The sequence below is a fragment of the Hemiscyllium ocellatum genome, chromosome 1, assembly GCF_020745735.1.
Source record: "Hemiscyllium ocellatum isolate sHemOce1 chromosome 1, sHemOce1.pat.X.cur, whole genome shotgun sequence".
Classification (NCBI taxonomy): Eukaryota; Metazoa; Chordata; class Chondrichthyes; order Orectolobiformes; family Hemiscylliidae; genus Hemiscyllium; species Hemiscyllium ocellatum.
Window position 1 is genome coordinate 126,740,997 of NC_083401.1, and position 22,161 is coordinate 126,763,157.

General features: G+C 38.6%; 1 protein-coding gene across 2 annotated transcripts in view; it reads left to right on the forward strand.

Moving 5' to 3' along the window:
- The window catches only part of LOC132819912 (cytokine-dependent hematopoietic cell linker), a 159,078-nt gene that overhangs the window by 103,467 nt on the left and 33,450 nt on the right, over window positions 1-22,161 (forward strand). For both annotated transcript variants that reach the window (XM_060831881.1, XM_060831890.1), the window contains exons 6-10: window positions 4,650-4,786; window positions 6,559-6,610; window positions 13,715-13,777; window positions 15,173-15,198; window positions 20,055-20,080. In XM_060831881.1, the coding sequence (XP_060687864.1) occupies window positions 4,650-4,786; window positions 6,559-6,610; window positions 13,715-13,777; window positions 15,173-15,198; window positions 20,055-20,080 (304 nt within the window). The remainder of the gene's footprint in view (window positions 1-4,649; window positions 4,787-6,558; window positions 6,611-13,714; window positions 13,778-15,172; window positions 15,199-20,054; window positions 20,081-22,161) is intronic.

The window sequence follows — 22,161 nt, forward strand, 5'->3', positions numbered from 1 at the left end:
GCTTGACACTGCTTAAGTGATATTTGGACATTAGATTGGTTAAAGATGTAGGTTTGAACAAATGTCTTAATAGAAGAAAGTGTGGTGGAGAGCTAAGGAGGGAACTCCAGGTCAAAAAGCTCACAGCTAGAGACATGGTCACCAATAGTGGAGCAATTAAAATTGTGGTTGCTCAAGAGACAAGAATTAGAGTCATGCAATTAGTTTAGAGAGTCCTGAAGGTGGTTGTGATTACACTGATAGGGAGGGAGAGGTAGTATTATGGAAACAATGTTGAGAATTAAGATGTTTCTAGTCAGAATCAAGAGTACATGAACAGAACCTTGACGTAAGCAAGGACACAGGCAGCCTCAGCTTGCCAATCTCCAGCACACAGAGGGTACAGTTGAAGTGCTGGGATGGGAGAGATTGCCCCATCATTATCTCCTTTGTTAGGTTTCTCCCTGTTCAAAGTTCGCCTGTAAAGGTACATGTGCGACATTCCATTGACTTCACAGAACTTTGCAAGGCAGCTAGTGAATTTAAATTCGGAGTTTTCCTATCACAGCCCTTCTTTTATAAACAAATTTTGGACTAATCTGGAAAAATGTCTAAACAGTTTGGGGTTTGGATCCATCATCATAACAGGATGGAGGGCAATATAAAGGTGTAATCAGAGATGGCCTTATCTGATATGATGGCATTAGTAATGTGACACATGATGGGAAGGTGACGGGATGGTGATAAGTTTAGGTTGGAAAGTTTCCCAGGTTGGGAAAAATTCAGGGAGGATGAGAACACTGAATTCAGTGAAAAGTGAGAACATGATGAGTTTAGATAGAAGTTGAAATTCCCAAGATTATGAAATCACAATGCAGAAGGAAAGAGAGAAAGCAATGATGAAGTGAAAATAATACAATTGTATGACTTAGCTGTGTGGTGGCGAACAAGGATTTTAAATGAATGAAAAGTAGTTGAAACAGGATGAGGTGTCAAAAGAAGAAAGTCCGAGAGTTAGAGACAGATAGGCCAAGATGTGGTTTCGGGATTAGAGCCACATGATACCATAACAGAAAGGACTGATAGAAGGATGGGTCCTTTTCCAGTCCACCGTTTTGGTGTGTTTGGAAGTCTGGGGATAATTGCTACAATTGAAAATGTGTTGCTGGTTAAAGCACAGCAGGTTAGGCAGCATCCAAGGAACAGGAAATTCAACGTTTCGGGCATAAGCCCTTCTCATTCCTGATGAAGGGCTTATGCCCGAAACGTCGAATTTCCTATTCCTTGGATGCTGCCTAACCTGCTGTGCTTTAACCAGCAACACATTTTCAGCTGTGATCTCCAGCATCTGCAGACCTCATTTTTTACCCCATAAATGCTACAATGCCTGCCAAGGGAGTATAGTTGTAGTGATTAAAGTGAGGACCGAGTAGATCGCATTGATTATGAGATCTTAAATTGGGGTTGTTATCCTGGGCCAGTCAGGGAGCCCTGGCTGACAGATATGGACAGGAGATTTAGACAGTCTCATCAGTCTCGGACTGGCTCTGAGCTGGCTGGTGAGAGCCAATATACTGTGCATTTGTTAATGAACGGTGACTCAGTGACTAGATACCAGCCTTTGTGCAGTTATTTCAAAAGCCTTTTAAAAATCCATGACTAGGATCGCTCCAAGAAAATAAAAAGTTTCCATCAGTAATTAAATATTTGTGGATGAAATGGGGGGAAAACGGTTCACATCTTGGAAAGTTTGAATCAATGTATTCAAAAAACGAAAGAAGACAAATTGACTAAAACAGGTGGAACATCCGATGGAAAAAATACTTTTGGACATTATTTTTGAGTGTGTTATATCAGTATTTACAGCTCTTTCCGTAACATGGATTAGTTATCTGAAAATTAGACGCTATTGCCCTCTAGTGCCTAAAAATGGATGTTACTCTGTGTGATTGCTGTGTGTGTGTGTGTGTGTGTGTGTGTGTTTGTGTGTGTGTGTGTGTGTGTGTTTGAGAGAGAGAGAGTGAGAAAACAAGAAGGAAGGTAAATTTAACTTGGAGGAGCTCATGGGTTTGCTGTAGGATTGAGGTTAAATGCAGTTTAAAAAAAAGTGGTGTCCTTTGAAAATGGCTCCAACCTACCTTAAATCCCCATTTAAATTTTTAGCCCAATGCCTATTAACACAAAGTAATAGCTCAATTTGAGCAATTATTCAGCCAAGTTTTAAACGAAACAGCATGCCCACAGGTTTCCTGAACAGTCTGAAACAGCAATTCAAATTAGGGTGAGAACACAATTAGGGTCTGCAACTCACAAAACACTACAAAAAATACTCAATATGCTCAACTAGTTTCTAATACATTAGGGAGAAATTCCTACACTTTGGAAATGTTTTGATGAAATGTTTTGAATGCATTTGAATAGAACTTGGATAAGGAGCAATATCAGTATGAACCAACGCAAGAAGCAAGAAGAGCAGCCAGCATCTGACGTACATGTGACTGGAAGGTAGAAAATGGATTGGCAGAGGGTTGCAGCTCAGAGGAGGCACATTGTCTAGGGCAGGCAGTATGCCGTGCTTCCTGATGTATGTTGGAACAGCAATGCTTCCAGACGTTCAGGCTATCAGGTCAGGTCTTCGATGAAGTAGACCTCCATTTGCTGAACCTCTGGACCGGGTGACTATGTTTTAGCGATGGTTGTCATAGCCACCACCTCTCTCAATGTTGTTACCACCAGGTCCTTCCATAGCTGTATCAGAATCAGAGAGAGGAATCTCCCAGTCCACAATTACACAGACGCATCAAGCTGATGGTTTGCTGGGCAGGCTCAGGAAGTTGTGAAATTTTATTGGGTTAGCTCCAGTCAAAGTGCGCAAGTCCAGAGATTTGCATCGCTGACTGGCTTCTTACAGGCTCAGGGCATTCTCCACAGCACTTACATAGCAATCACAGGATTGCTTTAGAGTGTTATCGACTTAAGGCCTCCATTCCATCAATGTGCAACTGCTGTGCAATCACAAAATTAGGTTTTCTTGCAGGTCTATTCAATATTTCAACGGAACTGTTGTGATAATTTTGTTGTGTAGCATTCAAACCTCCCCAGCCATTTTGGATCCACAAGCAGAATTCAAGAGTGACTATTAGAAAGCATGAGATATCCACTTCAAACTGGACTAATGTCAAAAAGGCCTGACAATTGAAACTCAACGTGTGGCATGAATTCAAAATGATCATCACATATGCTGAAGACATGCTTGAGATGTCTGGACAGAGCTGGAAGAGCTATGTAATGAGAGAAATTCAGCATCAGCTGCTCAGTTGCTGTGGAGATGCCTTACCAATACAAGATTCACAGTTCATTTGTACCAAGGAACCCATGTGAGAACCACATGAAATGACAATTTTTCCTAAACATAATGCGCTAACATAATCTGTAAATACCCTATAATAACCATTGCACATCTCCCCAGTGGTCCCCATCAATTCATGTCTTCCCACTCATTGTGAAGTAAGTTAAAAGGAACTTGCCACCAAGTGACACAAGAATGGGAAAGACAGGGAAGTGCTACACTCTGCTAAAGATTGGAAACTTTACGATATAGCATTTTCACACACAGTCTGTGTGTACCCTTAGTGAACTACAAAACTTTACTGTCCTTTGTTCTTATTTCTTCCCTGGGTTTTAACCCCTCTAGCTTTGACAGATTCAGGCAGACTGCTCAGATCCTTGGCCTGACTCTGTTATTGGCTAGTGATTCTAGTTGGTGCCAAAGACTGTTTCTGTGTAGGGACATGCTCCACTCTCAGGAGACAAGGCTATATAATGAGCAACTGTCTGAGGGACCAATGGCTTAGAAGTGGAAACATATTAAATGGAGGCCACACATCACTCTGCTCTAGAGCACATTGGCATGGGAATAGAGAGCTAAGGGTACTGTAGAAGCAAAAGGTTTTTAGTTTAAAAACATCGTCCTGTGTTGATACAGTCTTGGTAGGCTGAAAGGCCTATTCCTACGCCCCACTGTTCTTTATTCTTTCTGCAGGGGAAGGAATCTCTGTTTGGTTCCTCTGAACCCCTAAAGTGCATCTGGGAAGGATCACTGAGGGGGAACGGGAGTCCTAAATCCAGTCATGCTCCCCTCTTGAACCCTTCTGCTTCAAATGTATTCTATATTAACAGAAACATAGAATCCCTAGACTGTGGAAGCAGCCCATTGGCTCATCAAGTCCACCCCAGCCGTACAAAGATCATCCCAACCAGACCCACTCCCCTACCCTATTCCATGTAACCCTGCATTTCCCATGGCTAACCCACTCAGCCTGGACATCCCCAGACACTATGGGCAATTCAGCATGGCCAAAACACTTAACCCGTACATTGTGTGACCAAAGATTCTGCACCTGGCTTGATTTCTTTCATGCACCCCCGCTCCTTCCCCATCCTACACAATTTACTTCAAGTTCTGAGTGACTGGGACACATGCATTCGCAAAGCTCATTTTATTATTTTTTTGAGAAATCACCCTTCATTGAAATGAAAACTTAAATAACTCAGCCCTTGCTGAACAAACCTGACCAGCTTACCACATCCTCTCCTCACATAATACTTTGCAATACTTTATAACAGTGGTGAAAGACGAAATGATTTGAAATTTGTTTTATTGTTTACAGATAAGCGGTGTTTACCGGCAAGACCACCCCCACGATCACCAAATAATGGCCAACCATTAGACCACAGACCCCAAGCAGCCTTCAGACAGCAATCAATGGTGAATGTACAACCCAGCACACAGCACAAGAGCAACAATGTAAGCAATGACTGGAATTGAAGCTTAACTGGTCTTCGCTCTCAATTGCACTAAATGATATGTAATTCAGAAACAAAAACAAAGCAGAAAGCACTGCAAATACCCAACAGGTCTAGCAGGATCTGTGCAGAGAAAAAGAGAATTAGCATTTCATGTCAGTAATCTTCAGCTGTTAAGTCTGTGTCCCTCTCACACTTGCTGTGACTTGCTGGTATTTGCAACATTTTTAAAAAATTTCAAATTGGAAGTTTTCGCAAGTTTTCACTCTTAACTGAGAGTTATTGTGGCTACTTCAGAGATACTTTATATGACAAATTCAAAAAAAGCAGCATATTTTTGTTTTAATTAAGTTTTATCATTTTAACTGGTATTTTTAGTGGAGCTTTACCTTTTACTGGGGAAAGCTTGTTGTAGATAGTGAATACAATGATAGAAATAAAAACATTAAATGCTGAAAATATTTTTATTTTGGAAAGTTACGCATCATCTGCAAAGAGAGTTAGAAACTGAAATTTCCAGGCCTTAAAGAGATGAGTTTATAAATGGGGGATGAGGTATAGGTTGAAGGAGCAAACAACAAGTTTTGCAGTCCACTCCACAAAGATGGGCAGCCTGTTAGGAAGATTAAGACCCCACATAATGGCTAGGTTTTGAATGCAACCATAGTTTCTTGCAGACAGAGTAGTCCCCTCACTTTGTGTAAAGACAAACATTTCCTTTAAGACAGATTCATATTTACATTGGAGCTGAGGGCCACAATGTATTGGGACAAATTGATGAAAGACCACTCCCTTCACACAAAGGCTCCACCAACTGTGAATCGCTTCATTTCCAACATTACAAGTGGCATCCCAGAGCACTTCCATGTGGAGACACCCTCACAATCGCCTTTATGCCTCATCAGACTCCAACTCTCCCATGGGGCTACTGGCCTTCCATTGGATTGGGCCCTCTAATTAACTTTCCTACTTCAGCCAACCTTAATAGGAATGACAAATATGGAGGTGGCCGGTAAGAAGGTCATTTCTAGAAAGTTACACCTGGGTGCATCTTAATGATATGAGTGGATGGGGGCCCCTGATGGTCCTGATGCCTAGATCTCAACTCTAGCCAGGAAATTCAGCCTTATACTTAACTATAATCACCTTTATCCAGAATTAGGGAAGGTTAGACATGTCTTTTGTTTGAAGCAAGTAACGGTGAACAGATAAAGAAGTAGAATAAAAGGGAAGGTCTGTTATAGAGTGGAAGTAAGGAAAATTTGAGGATAGAAGGATTGGGCCATTGACAGCACTGGTACTGGGACCAAAGAGAGTTATGATGGGGCAAGTAAAGAAACAAAAGGTAGATCTCAATATAGTGTGAATGGCAGATCAGTTAAAGGCTGCTGTCCAAAAGGAATAAAAAAGAAGAAAAAACAGCAGAAGGATGAAAATAAAACTTGCAAAGATATAGAAACCAAGAGAAGGCAGAGATTAGAGACTGAGATTGTTGAACTTCTGTTGAGTCTGGAAAGCTGGAAAATCCCTATTTGAACGATGAGGTACAACACAGAAAAATGCTAGAAATATTCAGCAGACCAATTATAGTGATAAAGATTGATTTATGGAAATGAAATGCAATTCAATCTCATTAAATATCTTGAAACCTTTATATGTTAACTAGCTGGAATGCAAGTTAAGTAATGTAAGTATCTTTACAGCTAGATTTATATTAATCTTCCTCATATTTTGATTTGCTCTAATTTTTCTAGTTTACATTATGTTTTTTAGATGCAAAGACACAAGAAAAATGTTGATAGCTACACAGGTTTTGGAGTTCAAGGTACTGCTCTTATTAACCAATTAACAAATTATTTTGCCTTCCATCTCAGTAAACAGCCAGTCTCTTCAGGAAATCAAACACATTGATCTGCATTTATTCTTGGGTCTGGATAATCAACTTCTATTTTTGGATAAGTAAAGGGGAAGTCAAGGATATATTTGGATTTTCAGAAGGTGTTTGTTAAGGGACCACATGTTAGGTACTTAATAAGATATGAGCCCATGGTGTTGGAGATATTATATTGGTATGGTTAGGGGATTGGCTAACTAATAGAAAATAGGGATAAAAGGGGCATTTTCAGGATGGAAACTTGCAATTGGTAGTATGTCACAGGAATCAGTGCTGGGGTTCCAATTATTTACAATATATTACTGACTTGAATGTACTATAGGCAAGTTTGCAGATGACAGAAATGTATGTAGGAGTTTGATGATGAGGATGATACATTGGGGAGATCTGCAGAGGGATATGTAAAGATTAAGTGAGTCAGCAAAACCTTGGTAGATGGAATATAATGTGGGAAAATGTGAGGGTCTACACTTTGGCAAGAAGAATAGAGGAGCTGAATATTATTTAAATGGAGAAAGATTGCAAAGCAGAGAGATTTGGAAGCCCCCAACCATGAATCACAAAAAAAAACTAGCATCCGAGTTCAGAACAGAAGGCAAAGAACATTTATTTCAAAGGGAATGGAATGTAAAAGTTATGGAGGTTTTGCTAAAAATATACAAGGCATAAGTAAGACCATAGCTGGAATATTATGAATAATTTTGGGCTCCTTGCCTAAAGAAAGATATACTGGCATTGGATGCAGTCCAGAGGACATTCATTTGGCTGATATAAGGTATGGAGGGACCGTCCTATATTGAGAGGTCTGTACTTTTTTGAATCTACAAAGTGAGAGGCAAATTTACTGAAACATACGAGATTTTTAGGGGGCTTGACAGGATAATGCAGAAAGGTTTTCCTCTTCTGGGAGAGTTTAGGAGAGGACATAATCTCAGAATAAGGAGTTGCATCTTTAAGACAGAGATAACAAGAAATTTCTTCTCTCGTACAGTAGTAAACCTGTGAAATTCTTTACAACAGATGACTGTCAAGGCTGGGCCATTAAGTATACTTAAGGTTCAGATAGATGTTTAATCATTAAGGGGCTCGGGGGTTATTGGAAAAACGCAGAAAAGTGGAGTTGAGGATCATCAGATCAGCCATGATCTCACTGAAATGTGGAGCAAATATAATTCACTGAATGGTCCGTTTCTGCTTCTACATCAACATCTTATGACCAATTCTCATTCTGAGCTTCATACTTATTGCATATGTTAAGTGATTGAACAGATCTCTTCAGGGCGTATTTCTATTGTCTGCCAAGTTGAATGGTTTCATGAGTAGGTGTTCCCAATTTATCAACATCCAACTTAGGAATGCTCATACTTATGAATGTGGTCTCATTGAGCAATATAATTTCAAAGACCTGACATATGAACATTTCTTGTACTTACAAACAGCTGCTTTATCTTTCCTGAATTGAGTTTCAACTTGCATACAAATTAATTTCTGAATGGACTCCAAAATGGATCCCATTTGCAATCTACAGATTGCCTATAGTATAGTAATTCTTCTGGTAGTGATTAAAAATTGATTATTAAATTTCAACTTCCATCATTTGATTTTAATTCCTGGAACCTATCAAGGATTAAAATGGTTCTCAATAAAAGGCAAAATATTGATTTAACATAAATGTAATAGTCACCTGGCCAAGTTGAGCCAAGCTCAGGAAACCATCAGTGAAGAAGATGCAGTCTAAACTAATAAATTTGGCTGAAATCAGTAACTTCGACCTGTAATTTCTTATTTAATTTACACATTTCTGGAAGCTTCACATAGTAGGAAGGAAGTCAACTACAAATTATCCAGCTTGGAGAAAAACAATGAAACCAGACATCAGAATGTACAAAGGAACCACACTTCACACATCAGCTTTGAGGCAGGAGTGAGAAGAAAATGCACTTACATCAACAGAACTGGAATTCTTGCTGCCTGTATTTCTCTAATCTTCTCCAGAATCAAAACCTGGAATTAAAACAAATTGGAAAATATTGATTTATCAAGAACCCTAGCTTTGGGTTGAGATATCTGGTCGGCATGGACGGGTTGGACTGAAGGGTCTGTTTCCATGCTGTACATCTCTATGACTCTATTATCTACTAATATCACTACAACTGCTGCTACTACTACTACTACTACTACTACTGCTGCTGCGGATACAAGCGATCAGCTAAATAACCAGGGTCACAATTTTAAATGTAACCACTTAAGGACTCTAACAACTTTAATTAAGCTGACTATTCTTGATCTTCATTCTAAAACTCTACACTCTCCCCTTTTTAAACTTTAGTCACTTTTTTGTGCCATACTTTTATGTCATGTTTTATTACTTTATTTGAAGGTGGTTAGTAATACGATTCCTCTTCCTTTCACTCAACAAAACTTTGCAAATCGTTCCTTAATTTTGAATAATACAACATTTTAATTGAAGCATAATATAGCTGCAACCTAAACAGAATTTAAAAATCTATAGTGCAGCCAGCTGAGGGGGTTAATAAGACAGAAGCCAATTCACCAGACTATTCTTTTGTTCACCTATGGGAACTCAGAATTTGGGACAAGTGAACAAAAGAGTTGGAGTTAGAAAATGTCTGACGATACATTCATTTAATGTTCATGTTTAATGGAACAGGACAAGATAAATTATTTTAAAAAATAAAAGTGTTATCCTTAAGAATTAAAAGGTAAAGTTCTGCCTGAAAGCCAGAAACATAGAGATTGGAAAATATGTGAAAAGATATATTGAGATGAAATTTAAGATAGTGAAACAAATGAATTCAAATTGGAAATGCTTAGATTAGAACTGGAATTTCAATTAAAAGCAAAGCTTTCTGGGAAAGGGTTTTTTTTAAGTGAGAGAGAGAGAGAAAGATAAAGAATGATTTATTTTCTTGGTTTGTGGCAGTGTGGGTGTTCATTGGCTAGGCTGGCATTTATTGCCCATCTCTAATTATCCAGAGACTAATTAAGAATCAATTTTAATGCTATGCAATTTCACCATATGCCATGGTAGAATTCAAACCCATGCAGACAGGATATTATTTGGGGTTCTGGATTGTTAGTGTAGTGACAGTGCTTTATGCCACCACTTCCCCACAAGGTTCAGGAAAGAGAAAGGAAGTTTAATTGAAATAGCTCAAACTGAGAAGGGAGAACTCACTGAAGGCAGCTCTCATAAGGAACTATACCTAACTGAATCTCTGAAGTACTCAAGTTTACTCATTTAATTCTTCATGAGATAATTCTCCTTGAGGAATTAAGAAACCTCAATAATGTTTCCACTTTGGATACATGCAGTGGAGCAGAAGACAGTGGGACCAAGACTGGCAACAACTCTGGCTGACAGCTGTGAGTAAACACACAGTCCAATAAACTCAAGTAGACTGGGTTCTCAAAACTTTTGCTTGACAAAGAGAGATTATGACCAAATAAAGATCAGTGAGTGATGCTGGAAAAAAATGAAGCTCGGCAGAGAAAGTAGAACTTTCACCAGCCATCAGAGAAGGGATTAGACCAGGAACAAGTTGGAAAGCACCTCAAATGCTTCCACTTTGGGAAGCCAAAACACATAATGGAAAATTGCTAGTTCCAACATCCCATAGAAACTCAAGTTGTGATGTCAGTGTCTGGACATTACAGATGGTCAGTGTCTGTTCAGGCATGGCTGTTGAGCAGGTTGGCTGGCATGAGTGTTTGTTCAAAACAATGGTGAACACTGATTGTTTTAAACAGCTACAGAGAAAGAGAGAGATTAGAATTCTCTCAGACATTAGGTGCTCACACACTTTACTAATGGAGAAAATCAACAAATTTTCCACATGAAAGGAAATTAACTTCCATGGTGCTCATACAAAAAAGGAAGAGAATACAGAGTTCGTACTGATTCAAATTTATTTAAAGAGTGAACTTGTTCAGAGTTTGGTAACAATCCAGTTATGCCAATCCTGATAATGACAGGGATATATATTCTCTTGGAAAAAATTTAGCTGGGAGCAAAATATCTCTCAAATAGGACATCAAAGTCTCAAGAGGCTGCAAAGAGCTGAGAGAAACAAGAAGCCATCAGCAGAAAAGTCATGAAGTGAAAGTGCTGTACAACCCATGAGGGTTGTAATAGTTCAAGTAGAGTTTCTTGAATAAAATCAGCAAGAAGCAGCAAAAGGTTTGGGAACTGAGAGAGGGTTGGAAGCCGTGCTGAGACCTATAAAGCCTATGAGATTTGGGGGAGCTCAGGAAGGGTTACTTGAATTAAACAGAGTTGAAATCCACCCAGCAGTATCTAAAATGGTAAGGATGGAATCAGAAGGAATTAAAAGTGCTAGAATTAGGGCAATAGACAAAAAAAGAAGGCAAACAATGGCCAGGGAAGGTCATAAAGGACGACAGGACAGGAACAGAGGTCTGGTTTACTGTTATTTTCATGACAACTTCACAGGAAAACCAGACAAGTTATCAATTAGGCTATGAGAAAGCAAAGGTGAAGACTCGCCTGGTGGAAGAGCCTCGAGGAGGTATGGTAAAAGCTGACCATCCACTGTTGGCTGTAGTGTTCCAGGATATGGAACACATCTGGGGGCAAACCCATCCCCAAAAGAAAAGGAAAGGTCAGGGAACATGCCTCACAGAAGACACCACTCTTAGTGACCTAAGAACTGAGTTGCCCATTGAGACCATAGAAATAAAGCCAAGTTCCAAACATCAATCTTTCTAACCAGTTTACTGCAAAGCTTAATCAGAGTGATGTGCAAGATGTAATGCCAGCCATGCCATAGGAGACAACAACAGATCACCATTCACTGGCTCCAAGAAGTCAAATTTATAAAAATGCCTGAATCCTGTAAATGAATTATACAACTTGGCAGTAATGGACTAAAGCTAAGATAGATGTTCCATTCCCAAAGCAACTTGCAAATGTAGATCAGGGCAAAGAGATTGAACGTTCAGTGTAGCATTGAAATCCCAATTTTTGTCCTGTCATTTCATATGAACCTTGTACCACAATGCTCACGCTAAACAAAAAGGAGAAATATTGTTTAATTTCATTCCATGTGGTGGGAGGTATTATGACATTGGTAAAAATCAACTGTCAAATTTCACCTTCCTTCATCTTTTTTTTAAATACCTGGGACCTGTCATCATCAAAATATTGAAACTAGAGAAACACTGACCTAAGATGGCCACAGTGGTCATATGGAAAGGTTGATCTATGTTCAGGAAAGCATCAATGCAAAAGACCTAGGTTAAACTGAAATTAATGTGCCATCAAAATAACTGAAAGCCTTCACACAGACCTCTTGTTTCTCTTTGATTTCCACTTTGCTGGAAGATTCCCATATTGGGGTGAATATTGTCTTCAAATTAACCAGTTGGGGGAAAAAAGCAATGGAGTTGAAATAGGAAGTCACAAAGAAATTGTATTTAAAGCCACAGTTTTTCAGGCAGCAGAGAAGAAACTGTATTTCTAACAGTATAACTGGAAAGCCTAGACCCTCTCTTCCTGTTTCACGTGTCTCTTGAAAAACAGTATTCTCTGATAAAGCAAACTGGAGTAATATCCATTAACAGACAACTCAAAGATATTTATTAATGTTGCCACTGATAAGAATACAAATTGTCAATTAAACAGCTGTGATCTCAGGTTAGAATTTCACCCCAAGGGCTCTAAGAAATTTGTTTTAAGCTGTCTGTTCTTGATCTTCCTTTTCAAATTTGACACTCCCCTCTTTTGGAACTTTATGCTGCCGGTGATTTGTGTTTTATGTTGCTATTTTGCTTTGTTTTTCATAGACTTAGTCAACATAACATTTGTCTTTCTTTCACTCAATGTTTTACAATTGGCTGCTTAAGTTTGAATAGAACTATGCTTTAATTGAAATTTGATATATCTATATACAAAAAGTAATTTTAAGATCTTTGCTGTTGCCAGCTCAAGGGAGTTGTAAAGAGAGAAGCTGATTCACTGCCCATCCTCTCTTAGTTGGTTGTGATAAAATTTGAGATGACATTGGAGACCATGTTAGAAAAATATGTAGTGGTATTGAAGACTTTCATCACACCTTTCCCTCCTCTGGAAGTTGTGGTTGTGAACTATATTTGTTAAGAAATAAAAATTTTATCTTTTGCTGACATTGTACCTGTATGGTGTATTGGAGTCATAGAGTCACAGATTCACACAGCACGGCAACAGATACTTAGTCCAACTTGACCATACTGACCAGACAGCCTAATCTGACCTAGTCGCATTTGCCAGCATTTGGCCCATAACCCTCTAAACCCTTCCTCTTCATGTATTCATCCAGATGCCTTTTAAATGTTGTAATTGTACCAGCCTCCACACCTTCCTCTGGCAGCTTGTTCCGCACAACCACCACCCTCTGCATGAAAAAATTACTCCTCAGGTCTCTTTTAAATCTTTCCCTTCTCACCTTAAACCTGTGCCTTTTACTTTTGGACTTCCCCACCTTAGGAAAAATACTTTGGCTATTTATCCTATCCATGCCCCTCATGATTGTATAAACCTTTACAAGGTCACCCCACAGCCTCCGATGTTCCAGGAGAAAAAAAGACCCAGCCTCTCCCTATAACTCAAACCCTCCAGTCCTAGTAACATCCTTGTAAATCTTCTCTGCACCCTCTCAAGTTTAACGACATCTTTCCAATAGAAGGGTGCCCAAGTACGTGAATATGACTTTATAAAATAGACTCACTAAAATAATTGGGTTGATATTTCACCAAAATTGGTAATGAAATAATCTGCTTAGAAGGTCATTAAATTGAGTATTAGCTATTTTTATTTAAGTTTTGACATGTTATTATTAACTGCACTTTAGCTTAGCATTTGACTGCCAATGGAACCCATTATTTATGAGCATCACTCTCAAAAGAATAGGCTCATGATGAAGATGTTCAATATTTCCTCACTTGACATTACTGATTAATGAAGAGCTAATACAAAAGAATGTGACAGAGGTTATGCAGATGTTCTTTTTCTCTCAGGCCCAGCTGTTGACAGAACTGTCAAGCCAGTCACAACTCTGAAAACCACTTCCCAGGCTTCAGGTATTTGATTAATTTGTTAGCATTAAGACAGAAAAAGTCACATTTCAAAGAAAAGGTAGAAAATCTATGAACTGTAGTTCCCACTGTGCTACTAATAAGTATTTAAGCTTTCATTATGACAGTACTATTTTGTTAAAAATGTAATACCATGTTGGAAAATCCTTCAAATAGTACTAGGCAGACACAGATGAATTTCCTGGGGAAAAACAATGATCTGCTACCTGAGCGATCCACATGACATTCATTAATGATATTGATGAAGTTAAAAATCACACAACACCAGGCTGTAGTTCAACAGATTTATTTGGAAGTATAAGCTTTCAGAGCACTGCACCTTCATGCTTGGGTATTGATGAAGAACACCATGGAAATGGTAAATTTCCACTCTACAAACACGCATCATAACAAAAGAGGATTGATGAGTATTCTGCCAATGCACGTCTCTCGTCCACAGCATGCCATTCATTGACACAATCATGTTTTTTTAGTTTTTGACGGTGGGTTTGAAAGACTAAGGATTTCCTGGAATATCCTGAAATTTTTCTAGGATAGATGCAGCAATTCAGAAAATTTCTCAGGATATTGTAACATAAGCATGAAATGGAGACACTTCAAGCCAACAGTATAGTTGTAGAATAAATAGTAGGCAGTCTCTGCTTGAGAGATGACTGACAGGCCAGTACAGGGTACTCTTAGTGTACTGTAAGTGCTGAAAATATGAAACCAAGAGATGAAAACATCAGGAGCACACCTCAAATCATTCTGCAGCTGTGAAATGCAGATGTAACAAGGCACAAGTCTCAGAACTGCACAATAATTGCATGACAAATATTTTGGCAAAGGGATAAAGAGAAAAGGGAGAAAAGCAGAAGAAAGAACTCAGTGGAATAACTGAAAATGCTATAAACTCTCAGCAAGTCAGCCAGCTTCTGGGGAGAGCAAAACAGAGGTTAACAGCCTTATTTTTTGTTGGGCTACAAGAATGATGTGGGTGGTTAAATGGTACATTTAGGAACTTGGATACCCAGTTGTTTTAATAGCATACAATCATTCCAATGAGATTTTGGGGACAGTGCGGTGAGGATGTGGGTGAAAAGGAAGACCAATATTCCAAGTTGATGAACTTTCATCAAACCCAACAATGAGTTGTTAGCAATCTTGCTGAACTATTTTCACTTCATGGGTTAATCAAATTGACATTTCTCTTTAAGGTTCATATTAAGGTTTTTTTATTTTTTCAACAATGTTTAACACATGAGTTATAGTGAGGTAACCTCGATACCCCTGTAAAATTGTTACGTGTATATTAAATAATTCATTTTGCAGCTACTAGCTAATAAATACATGTCAAGAACTGAGTCTGTCTAATAACACTTCTTGCTTTTAATTTATCAGAAAAAGAATCCATTCTTGATTCCAAGGTAAGAATATTATATAAATCTAAGGAAATGCATGGCTATTTATATAATTTGTAACTTCTTTTTTTATTTAATTGCATGTTTGGAATAATTTTTTAATATGGTACATATTGTAAAGTTACTGTCTACAATTTGTTGTGTATTATGGATGAATTTGCCAGTTTCAGTGATTGATGGTGAGGATCTCTGTCTCACGCATGAACTCAAACCTTTAAACTTTCATTTTGGCAGTCTGCAATGGTTAGTTATCCTGTGGATCTGTAGAGGTTCTAAGAAAAGAACAGAGGCTTGGAACATTAAATAGGTTAGTTGGATAATCCAATTATAATCAGGATCCCAAGATTGATGCCGCTGCCATCATGTTAGCAGCGTTTTCCACGTATAACTTACATGTTACTGTCAGCTTAATTATTTCAATTTGTTGGTTTCATTTTGCAATTGATTTAATTTTCAAATTGTAATAATCATGGTGTATTGCAATGTTAACAGAGTTAATAAACTAATTGAGATTTTGAGACGTCGAGGGATTTAATAGAATAAGCCATAATAGAATAAAGGTATTTCCCCTCATCGAGGTGGCCAAAATTAGAAGCCATGATTACAAAATGTTCACTAATAAATCCAAAGAAGAATTCAGGAGAACCATCTTTACCGAGAGCAAGAAAGGATAGAAAGTGTGAAACATTCATCTTTTGGCGTGCTTCAGGCAAATTGTGAAAAGGCATGTCACAGAATTATAGAATTGGTTCAGCAAGGAAGGATGCTATTCTCTCTGATCCTGGTTTGATAATAATGGACCAGTCAAACCAAACAAAAGGTAAGTAAATAAAGGCATGATCAAAGTGATAAATTAAAACTCTCAGCACAAACATCTTTATTATACAAACTTGAGTTCAAACAACATGAGCAATAATGATTAACTAGATACAATGAACAGGTTAGACATAATTCTGAACCATACTTGCTATACATATAACTTAGATGCTAACATTTAGTTTAGTATGAAGTAAATATGAGCTAACAGGTGAACTGTGTTCAAACAGCCCACACTGCACTTTAAATGGTTAATGTAGTCAAGACAGAACCAACCCAGATGTTAGTAGCACTGTGAGTCAAACATTATCATTTAGACTCTGTGCCTTTTGTAAGGGATTCAATTCCTGCGCTTTCAAAGATCTTGTTTTGGAATGCCCTTGAAGCCTCTTTGATTCAAAATTCCTCAATGTCAGGTCACATCTTGGTGGTTCAATCTCTTCTCCTCAGAACAAATTTTCCAGCATCCCGTGACAGCTCCCAAGTGTCCAATTACCAGCATAATTTCAGCTTTATAAACCAACCATCCCATCTGAGCTGCCAATGAGTTTCTTCACATGCCAATCTTTTTCAACCATGCCAAACAGATACCTCTTGTGGGCTTCCTTCACTCCTCTCATGGCTGCAGTAAACTGTCAATGATTCCCAGGGCTCCCTTTTATCCTAACCTTTTTCAGGGCCACCACTGCATGACTTTTTCTGAGTGTCAACTGTTGGGATCTGCTAACTGCAAAGTATCTTCTGCTTCAGCACTCTCCCAAGTCCAAACTACAACTCACAGTTCTGGGCAGACACACATCTACTTAAATTGAATCCACAGGACCTTCTTAAGGTCCACAGTATCTCTTTGACAAGATATGCTAAAATCACAGGTTAAACTCAGCCTGAAGCAGGCCAAATATTATGCTTTTACAATCTATTCCCTGATTAGATGAAATAAATGGTTTTCACTGCCATTCAGAATTCGCTGACTGCTTTTAACTAACTTAGCTTTAACTCCCTTTGCGTTACCATCTTTGCAAGTTTTGCAAATGCCACATCTCCTGCTAAATAAGATCATCTGTTGTTTAATGGCTTAATCTCATTTCTTCTGACAATAAAAGAAACATGGGGAACTTTCCAAACTCCAATTTATTTTAGGTGTTCCATTCACTAAAGCTTTGTATTAGTATGCCTACTAGATGTCAACCTCTCAAAGCAATATTTCCACAACCGTCTAAGTACACTAGACTTCAAGCTGCTTCAGTTCAAGTTATCCCATTTTCTACTGTTGCTGCATTACTTTTTTCTCATGTCCATCCCTGACACTGTTAACAAATTTGCTGACATGGGTTGCTGTATGGTGTGATGAGGTAGAGTGGGAGAAGATTCAGGCAAAGCATAAGAACTGGTACAGACCAATTGACTGAATGACCTGTTTATGTCAATACTATTTAATTTTATGCAAATACCAAATAATCTGTAAAACTCATTACTTCCTAACTTTTTATTGTTATCATGCATGATTTACCTCAGTCTGCCAAGTCATGTCGTGATGTCTCCTGACAAGTAATTCACAACTGGCTAAATCTTCCAGTCTCCACATTATCAGAGATTGGACTTATACCTGAAGATGTGTGCTGGCACCCTGTGAAAGTGCTGATGCACTGACTTGCATGGGGATTGCTAAGGAAGTTTAAACATCTGATGGGAAGTTCTCCTGCTCCCCAAGATTGACAGTGCATGTTCGACAGTACTTCACTGGATAAATACCCAGGAAATGTTAGACTGCTTAAAACCTGGGTAACTCCACGACAGGCCCCCTCCATCACACCCTCCCACCTCTAATACCCCCTAACACGAACCCATCAGACTATTCACCTGATCTCCCCTTCCCTAATACCTTACCGATCACCTAGTTAAACGCCCGCCACCTGGCTTCCTCCCAACCCAACCCTCCCAATCTTACAACTATTCCATGATTTGACCAGATCATCCTGCCAACCTGGCCTAACTAATCACCTCAGACCTGTCTCTGACCACCTGACATCCAACCCAACCCGACTAATCACAACTTGACTACCTCTCCCAATCACGTGACTACCCACTCACCACCTCTCCATTTCATTCACCTTATCCACTTGACCACTTAACTCCCCATACCCACCTCACCCACTCTACCTACCTAGCTGTCCACTGATCCATTAATCCATCTATTAGTAACGTTTAGACTGGACTTTAAAACTTAGCATACGGCAGGTAGAATCATTAAAAGGGCCATGTCATAAGTTCTTCCAACTGCTCAGAAAAATGGAGTTTCTCACTGGACACTACTTATCTGTGAAAACTGAGCTTAATAGATGTCCTCAGAAACATACAATAAGCAGTATGGAAGCAGGGAAATTTTTGAATGCAATGGGAAAAAACAATTCATTAAAAAACCAGATGTTTCTGTGTTGCAAAGCATTACTAAACAGACTAAAATGGTAGGTGAATAATTCGGAAATACTCTTTCTCTGCATTGTTATTATCTCTTTACCCAAGGCATTAATTGTTTAATCCCTTTTCCAACAACAATTTCTTACATCCTCCTTGTGTTATTTTCTATGTTGTTAGATTATCTCCAAACAATAATCCAATTTATTTCCAATTGTAAATATTCCAACCTTTTAAATGTGAGTTATGGTTTTGTTCTCAAATTCATCTCATTCCTCCCAATTCTTCTTATGTAACCTTATTTCCACATCTCTTGCTATTCCTGGCCAATCTAAGGCTTTCCCACTCTGTGGATTTGCATACAGATAAAGCAGTTGATCTTTCATTACTTTCACCAGGAGGAATCTATTCTTCAGTTCAGGCTTTCAGTTTCATTGCTTTTCTCGGATAAATATTGCTTTATTGCACAAGGTGTAACTAAAGATTAAGTAAACAAAATAATCTGGGCAGAAAACAGTGGATTTATGGACATCAGAGTAAAATTCAAAGACCTCAAGCAAGGATATTGATTAAAGAAATATATTTTTTTCTCAACAAATTAGCAGATACGTAGCTAGATGAATGAAGGGGTGAGTTGATATTTTAAGATGGAGTTCGATGTGTGTTGTGCAGCAACGTTAAGGCTTATTGAAGTTTTTCATGGAAGATTGTTCTTTTTTTATTGCCCTATCTTTAAAATAGTAAGAAGCACAGTTTATATAAATTAAACCGTATCATTTAATTTTGAGTGTGAGCGCAGAAATAGAGAATTCAAGTCAGCAGTTAATACCCTCCTTGTGAGATTAGAAAACCATTTTTTTTATAGCTGTGTTTACTTATCTTTGGGGACCAGGGGTTATTCAAGAGGATATTCTTCTGGTGATTATCTGGGTACATTGAATTTACAATAGGATAGATAAAAATGGCCTTTCGTAGCGGCAATGTTAATGGAACTAAAGACATTTAATCAGTTCATACTTCCTTAATTTTCTGGGAGCTTTTCAAGAAGGCTGTGGACTGAATATCTGTAGGGAATAGATTCACTGAGTCTTGGCAGGGATGCATTCATTTGGGATCATTGCTACTGAACCTGTCAAAGTCTGCAGTGTCAGGGAAATCCCTTTATCAGCATTTCAATGCAGGCATTCATGCTGGGAGAGAAATACTTGAAATGACTGTCTACTTCCTGAGAACAAAATACAGGAGAACAGTAGCCAACTCGGGGAGGACACTGATGTCAGAACCATTGCTGCCCAGAAATGATTGAATATGATATAAATCACTTCCAATGTCAAAACTTTGTGCTTTCCTTAAATCTTAAAGACCCTGAGCCTATTCTCAGCATGGACTACCAGACAAGACACATGCTTGTATCTTGCTACAGCTGTTCTAATGCAGTCCCACTGATGCGATGGCAGAATGACATGTTGTCACCAGTGTTTGGCTATAATACAATTATAATTCAAGGCATTCATGTGGCTTTGAAAGCGTGTAGGCTCTTTTAAATCAAACAGATATGACAGGATAATGTTAGATTGATTGCAATGTAATTGTTGTCTTACTAACAGCTGAACTGTTATTATGCCCTACAGCAAACAGCAACACCACCGCCACGCAGGTAATGCCAATTTAGCCATATTTGTTCAGAATTCCAATTGTACGGAGAGATTTATGACAGACAACACAGTTAAATGAGAAAGAAAATCGACAGTTTGCTATACAGACATATATTCCCTTTAGCCTTTGATCATCAGATGTGCTCTTCTGCACCAAAGCAAGCTCCTGTAAATGCTGGAAAAATTAAATAAAAACAGGAAATACTGGAAATGCATGAGAGGAACCTAAAAGCAGTAGCTACCAAGGTAGTGGTGAAATGATTACAATTCTCCAAAGATCCTTGGATTCCAGAGGATTGTAAACTGTCAATGTGGTACTTCTATTAAGAAAGGATTGAGGCAAAAACGGACAACTACCGGCAAATTGGCCAAACATTATTGGAAGTATATTGGAATCAATTATCAACGAAGCAATAGCAGGACATTTATAAAATCATACCCCATTCGAGCAGAGCCAGTGTGGCTTTATGAAAGGGAAATTGCATCTACCTAATTTATTACCATTTTAGAGGAAACACCCCAATCAGATTGGATGGACGGGAACCAGTACAAGTGTTATATTTGGATTTCCAGAAGGCATTCAACAACTTACTTCACAAAAGGTTAAGTCATAAGATAAGACCCTGTGGTATTGGAGGTAGCATTTTGGCATGGTAGAGAATTGGTAAATGGGCAGGAAACAGCAAGTGGGGATAATGGGTTCTTTTTCAGTTTAGCAATCTGTAACCAGTGGGGTTCCACAGGGATCAGTTTTGGGACCATAACTTCTTACAATATACAGAGGAACCTCGATTATCCGAATATTGATTATCTGCATTTCGGATTATCCAAAGAAGATTTCAAGGTCCCGCAAAAACATTACCCCAAAGAGGTAAGTGTATTTGATTTACCTGCATGGAAGGACATGTGAAAACACTGGCAAGGACAAAGAAACACAAGCAGCTCAAGCATCAGCAACTAGAGATTTTTTAGGTAAGGGTTGTTATACAGCCCTTTGCAAAAGTAAATGTTTTACAGTATTCCCGTCACTTTACTGGGCCATTCATGAGAAAATGACTGAGAACGCATGTGCGAGGTGGTGTTTCTGTCTTTCTATCGTGAGACCGAGTTCCCGGAAACTGACAAATGCTCTTGCGATTGTAGAAGCTGTTCAGGACCTTGTTTAATGCTGTCTTCATCACTCCTTGCCAAATGCTAACTACTGCTGCATTTTTACAATGTTTTCTCATGTTTCATTGTTTTGTTCATCATGTGAAATCTGTGTCCTCTTGCTCAATACATTAAAATTATTGATTCTATCAAATTTTCCAGTCAAGAACAGTGTTAGATCAGCCTGGCATCCCTTGTTTAAGGTAAAACTGATTATCCAAATAATCAATTATCTGAACAAAATAGTGCCTGCCCATCTCATTTGGATAATCAAGGTTCCTCTGTATTAATGACTCGGAGGAAGGAAGCGAATACACTCTCGCTGACGTCACTATAATAGATCAAAAGGTAAATTGAGAAAAGGATACGAACAGTTTACTGAGAGATACTGACAGGTGAAATAATTGGATAATAAGTTGGCAGAGTATAATGTGAGAAAAGGTGAAGTTGTTCATTTTGGAATGAAGAACAAAATAACAGAGTAATATTTAAATTGAGAAAAACTACAGAAAGCTGCAACATGAGCACTTGAGGGTACTTGTCCATCAAACACAGAAAGCTAGCACACAAATACGGTCGATAATCAGGAAGACTAATGGAATGTTGGTCCTTATTTCAAAGGGGTTAGAGGATAAAAGTAGAGAAATCTTACTGCAACTGTACAAGGTGTTGCTGAGACCACATCTGGAGTACTGTGAGCAGTTTTGGTTCCCTTAGTTGAGGAAAAGTCTTATTTCATTGGAGGCAGTTCTGAGAATGTTCATAAAGAACATTCCAGATGGAGGGATTGTCGAATGTGCAATGGTTAGACTGGTTAGGACTCTACTCAGTAGAATTTGGAAGAATGAAAGGTGATCTCATTGAAACATGTAGGGTTGTTTAGGGGCTTCCTGAAGAAGGGCTCATGCCCGAACTGTCAATTCTCCTGGTCTTT